Raw genomic sequence first — 6,385 nt, forward strand, 5'->3', positions numbered from 1 at the left:
CTTATGACCGTGATCTTTGGTCTACTACGGGCTTTCGGCCACTTGTGTGTTGGCCGCGGTTGAGTGTAGTTGTGCATATAGTTCTTGCAATAAATGTGTTTGATACAAAGAAACCGTGGAATACTGCGTCATTTTTCGATAGTCCAGTAATAATTAAAAAACCAGCACCCTTTTCTTGGACCCAAAGCAGCCAAGGAATCATCGCCTAGACAACAAGAAGCCACAAGGACAACGCAGACACAGCAGCATCAACAAAGGAGACATCATGGCCAGCTCTACTAAATTACTTTACAGTCATTACCCACACCGTAACGGTGTCCTTATGGAGTTAACTTTTCCTGCACAGTAGAGCCGGTTCGTGACAACTGGGGGCTCGTCCGGGATCTAGACATTTATATGTACTGGATTGACGAAATCTGTTGTGCAGAAGTCTAATGACTACGTGGTACGAAGCAATAAAGTGGACTGACCACACGCGTGAGGACCAAGACTGAAAAGATAAGTACATTTGTTTAGTGCTGTTTTTTTTTTCTTCCTTTTATTATTTTGTGTGTGTGAAATTTCACGAAGATGACCATTGTGAAAGAGAAAAGTGGTGCGGAATCTGAACAGGAGTGTGAAAATTTGTTAGTCTTTGGGGACGTAGACATACCGATAAAAACGGAAGACGAGTCAGTCAATGAAACGGATCAGAGCCTTAATCCCTCAGAACGTGAGACGTCGGACATTAAATTACTGTTACAAATGATGAATCAATCGTTAGTTTTTAATCAGACTGTTGCAGCCCGCTTACAAGCTAATGAAGAACAATTGCAAACCATGAATCAGTCGGTCGCGGACAATTTTCGGGTTATAAATCAGAAAGTGTCGCGTCTAGAGGGAACTATGAACAAAAAATTTGATAATGTCTTAGTTTGGGGTAATAAACTTCGCAACGATATTTTAAAGATAGACAAGAAACTTAGCAAGGCAGAAACAAAGATTTTAGTGGTAGAATCTAAAGTGGGAGAAGTAAATTCTAGTCTGAGTAACAAAATTCAGTCTGTAAAAAATGAACTGGTCACAGACAGAGAGGAAAATGCAAAATGTTTTGTTAATGTTAATAATCAAATAGATACAGTTTGTGTAAATGTAAAAGCTATGGCAGTAGATCTTGAAAGTAGAGTAGACTCTAAACTAAATGTTGTGGATGATAAAGTGGAAACAGTCAGTAACACGGTAAAACTCCACGAGATTGAAACTAAGAGAGATGTTAGTGAATTAAAAAGTACAGTATCAGAGTTAAACCAAAAGTTTGAAATATTTAGCAATGAGGTAGCTAACAAAAATTTTTCTATGAACACATGTACCTTATTATCCAATATTCCAGTTAAAAACTTTTCTAATGAGTGTAGTTTGCATCCTGTTGACTTTCTGCAGAGTTGTAGAGACAACTTTTTGCCCAATATGAGTGAAAGTTTCAAAATTAAGTTTGTTAAAAAATTTTTGGAGGGAGAATCTTTGTCATGGGCCAATCAAAATTTTTCTATAGACATGTCTTATGCAGAATTTGAAATTGAGTTCTTAAAACGGTTCTGGTCTGAAACTGAACAAGCCAGGATAAAGAGCGAGTTCCTAAATGGGCCAAATTATAGAGAAACACAGGGGACTATGAAACAGTTTTGTAAGAATCAACTGAAGAAACTTGTGCATTTGAGTAAACCCTTCGATGAGCTCACACAGATAGATGCTTTGAAGAGAAGGTTGCCAACAGATGTGCAATGGGACCTAGTGTATGGACCAGATGACAACATTGAACAATTTCTTAACTATGTGGACAAGCTTGACAGGATTATAGACAAAGTGGGGAAACCAAAAAACTATTTCAATCACGCACAAAGAGGTGGGGATCATAGTTGGGGAAACACTAATTTTAACAGGAGGGAAAACAGTAGGCCCAACAACCATAGTTTTCATCATAGGGAACAAAATAGTCACAATATTAATAACAATTTCCGTGCAAGGGAAAACTATAATTTCCATTCGAGAGGACAATCTGGGAACAATTGGAACAGAAGTAATTACAGGGATTCTGAAAACAGGAATTGGCGTGAACATAGTGACACCAGGGGTCAAAATGCTATGGGAAGTCCTGAAGCAAAAAACTAGTGTACGCTCCATTGTCGGTCCACAAGGTAGGGGCGAAAAGCATAGGTAATAGAAGGACCAATAACAGTGACTACATTGCACCAAGAGATACGTCTCAAGTAATGAGTAGTTATCTTATGAATGTGTACTACCCTCTAAACACAGTACCTGTTAAGAATGAACACATTGATTGTAATAAAGAGCCAGAGAAGATATTTAACTTAGTTGAATTTTATGAATGGGCAGAAGCTTGTAGTTTGTCAGAGGACCTGCAGATTAACGATTTAAATAATCTAGGAATTGATGCACTGATGAGGGAACCAAGTGAGCAAATTGTCGACACTGATTTAACGGGCAAAGAATTAAAAACACCTGGATGTGAAAGCAACGTTTTAAGTTTTCGGGAGAGAGAGGTTGATGATTGTAGTATGTGGGGAAATGAAGATTTAATGATACATGATGATGGTGAAAAATATTTTGTTTGCTTGAAAGAGGAAATGGAGGCATTAGGTGTTGTGGGAGATACTGATATGCATGTTTTAGATGTACCCAAAAGTGTTATTAACAGTTTAAGTGGTGTTAATGCCAGTGTCACAACCAATAGGCTCAGTAATCCAACATCTTATGAAGGAACCTGGGCAGTTGATAAAGATTCCCTGAACAGTGAAACTGACTGAACAAAGGTGAATTATTTCTTTATAATATGTGGCTAAATAGTGATGCAATTAAAAATGATAGCAATTTTAGAAAAATGATTCTTAATATGTCTCAAATTTTATATCCTGATTGGTGGAAAAACACTAAACATATTATTGTTGAGCAACTGAAGGATAAATACCTTAGTGGTGAACAATGTTATATGGGTGAAAATATTTGGATTGAGGAAATTATAAATGCAAGTGACAGTGCTAATGATGTGTGTGTTAATGTAATGACTGTAGATAATAAAGGTGACAGTAATATAGGTACTTGTAAGTCAGAAAGTCATTGTTTCAGTGAAATTCAAAATGATTTATTGTATGAATACGTTCAGCCTGAAAAAGGTGGTGACATCGGTAGTCCGTTCATTAGAGCAAAAGTTGGTACCTGGGAAGGCAAGTGCCTTATAGACACAGGGAGTCAGGTGTCAGGAATATCTGAAATTCTAAGCGAAAAGCTGAAGTGCGAGAAAGATTACATTGAAATGCCAGTCATTGGGGTGAAAATAAGAGGGGCTACAGGAAAACATAGTAAAACTGTGAAAAGACAAACTTTGTTATCTTTTACAATTGAGGGAGTCACATTTACACATGGATGCCTAATTATACCAGGCCTCGGTGAGGACTGTATTCTCGGGATGTCATGGATTCGGAGTGTAGATGCAAGATTTGACTGGGGAGGACAAAAACTTATCATAACAACACCAAATGGGGGGTGTATCTCCACCAAATTTGTCAGATCAAATACAGTTTTGTGTAATGATAAATTTAACACTATAAATCTTGTAAACGAGGAAAGATATGTTGACAAACACATAACGGAGCTAGATTTAAGTGAAGTAGATTTCAACACTCTGGTAAACACTAAGATTTCAGAAGCTAGCAGTCTAAATGATGAGCAAAAGCAGGAACTAGAGTCTTTGTTATGGGAATACAGTGATGTCTTTAGCAATATTCCAGGGAAAGTTAGGGGTTACGAATGTACTTTGCTAGTAAGACCACATGACCCATTTTTCATAAAACCATATGGTGTGCCCATAGCAAAACGTACAGCAGTTGAGAAAGAATTACATAAGATGGAAGTGTGTGGCATTATTGAAAGGAGTATCAGTGCTTATAATAACCCACTGGTAGTTGTGTCAAAAAGGGATGGGGGAGTGAGAATAGTTCTTGACTCAAGGCCTTTAAACAAGATCTTATACAGAGAAACAGACCACCCTGAAAACATTGATGAGCTGTTGCACAAGTTCAAGGACATAAAATTAATGTCAAGTCTAGACTTAACCTCAGGCTTTCACCAAGTACCCCTGGCACCCAAATCTAGGAAATACACTGCTTTTCTTTACAATGGCCATTGCTATCAGTATTGTGTAGTCCCGTTTGGCTTGAACTCATCGGTAGCAGAATTCATTAGAGCTTTAGACCATGTGCTTGGGCAGGAACTTGTATCCAAATTAGTGATTTATGTAGATGACATTTTAGTAACTGGACAAGATTGGAATGAGCATGTTGGACTTTTAAGACAGGCATGTGAGAAACTTAGAAGAGGGGGAATGACACTAAAACTAGAAAAGTGCAAATTTGCAGTACCTGAGTTAAAAATTTTTGGGACATGTCATATCAGAAAAGGGAATTTTGGCTGATCCAGACAAAATTAAAGCTATTGCAGAGTTTCCTATACCCCGTAACAGAAAACAACTGAAATCATTTTATGGGCTATGTGGCTTCTACAGAAAATTTGTAAGTAAACAAAGCTTAAACACACCCTGTCTCAGTAACTTGTTAAAGAAGGACACTGTTTGGATATGGAGTAAAGATTGTCAAGAGGCTTTCGACATAATAAAAAAGGAACTGAATAACCAGAACCTGTTACATAGACCAGATTTCAATTTGCCTTTCTGTTTACATACTGACAGCAGTGATTATGGGTTAGGTGCTGAATTATTTCAAGTAAAAGAAGTCTATGGGGAGACAGTTCATGCTACAATTGCATTTGCAAGCAGAATGTTACTAAAGCATGAAAAGAACTATACAGTAACAGAAAAAGAGCTATTAGCCATAAAGTGGTCATTTTCAAAATTCAGGACCTATTTACTTGGACATAAGGTAATAGTGTACTCTGATCATAAAGCCTTAAGCTATATACAGGAATGCAAACTCTATCATGATAGGCTTACAAGATGGGCATTGTATTTACAACAATTCAACTTTGAAATTAAATATATCAAAGGCAGTGACAACATAGTTGCGGATGCTCTATCAAGGCTACCAGTAGGAGGGGAAACAGAAATTTTTGATCAGAATGAAGAAAAACAGTTTAAAATGAGGTATATTAAAGGGGTCACAGACGAAGAAGTTGTTAGATCATTGTGTGATAAAATCAGGAGGAACCAGAACCGTGATGCAAATTGGAAATTAGTAAAGAGCTGTTTAGGGAAAAAGAACTATGAAAAATTAGATAAGTACTATAAGGTGTTTAAAGGTACCCTGTTTAGGAGAACTGACGAAGACTGATAATTGGAAACTATGCTGGCCTGAGGGGGAAGCTGAGAGGTTAATTAGATATACCCATGAGAGCTATGGTCATTGTGGCATACAGAAGTGTATGCAGAAATTACAAGAAAACATATACTTCTACAATATGGCCAAGAAAGTCAGAAAAGAATTGTCAACTTGTCATAAGTGCCAACGAGTCAAAGTAAGTAATAGAAAATGTCAAGGTGAAATGCATAACATTATTCCTGCACAACCTCTAGACTTAGTCGCTGTTGATTTCTATGGTCCACTTCCAAGGAGTAGGAGTGGCCACTGCTACCTTTTTGTCATGGTGGATGTATTTTATAAACTGATCAAGTTGTATCCTGTCAGAAAAGCCACAGGGAAAGAGATAGTTACAAAGGTTGAAAAACATTATTTCTTAAATGTTGGGAAACCAAAAGCAGTCTTGTCAGATAATGGTTCTCAGTTTTTGTCAAAAGTTTGGAAAGCCTTTGTTGATAAATCGGGAATCAAACATGTTCAAATATCTGTATATAATCCATCGTCAAACCCAGCTCAGAGGTATATGCGCGAGATTGGCCACTTATGTCGTACATATTGCAGTCATAAACATCCTACATGGTACGACCATGTACGAGACTTTGAAGATGTTATGAACAGCTTGCAGCACACTTCCACAGGTTTTTCACCTTATGAAATTATGTTTCATCTAAAACCAGACAACATTATCACTGAACTCGTAGAATTTCCACCATGCACAATGATGACTATGCATGAACGTGAGACCATAGTCAAAGAAACAATGATAAAACAGGGGGAAATTAGAAAAAGACGACATGATGGTAAGATCAAAGCATCCAAGTTTAAAGTAGGAGATTATGTTTTAGTAAAATCACATGAGAAATCAAAAATTCTAACTTCTGAAATAAAGAAATTCTTTGATATATACATGGGTCCATTCGAGATTGTAGAACATCCACACCCAAATGCATACCGGTTGGTGTATCTTAAATCCAGGAAAGTTCTCGGGCTGAGGAATATTGTTTCGTTGAAATTGTATA

General features: G+C 37.2%; 1 protein-coding gene across 1 annotated transcript; it reads left to right on the forward strand.

Moving 5' to 3' along the window:
- Positions 1–570: 570 nt before the first annotated feature.
- Positions 571–2,148, forward strand: LOC124613445 (uncharacterized protein DDB_G0287625-like). The gene is made up of 2 exons (XM_047142147.1): positions 571–1,314; positions 1,822–2,148. The coding sequence occupies exons 1-2, from the start codon at positions 571–573 to the stop codon at positions 2,146–2,148; spliced, it is 1,071 nt and encodes a 356-aa protein (XP_046998103.1).
- The last annotated feature ends 4,237 nt before the right edge of the window (positions 2,149–6,385 follow it).

This window comes from Schistocerca americana, chromosome 4 (assembly GCF_021461395.2).
Source record: "Schistocerca americana isolate TAMUIC-IGC-003095 chromosome 4, iqSchAmer2.1, whole genome shotgun sequence".
Lineage (NCBI taxonomy): Eukaryota > Metazoa > Arthropoda > Insecta > Orthoptera > Acrididae > Schistocerca > Schistocerca americana.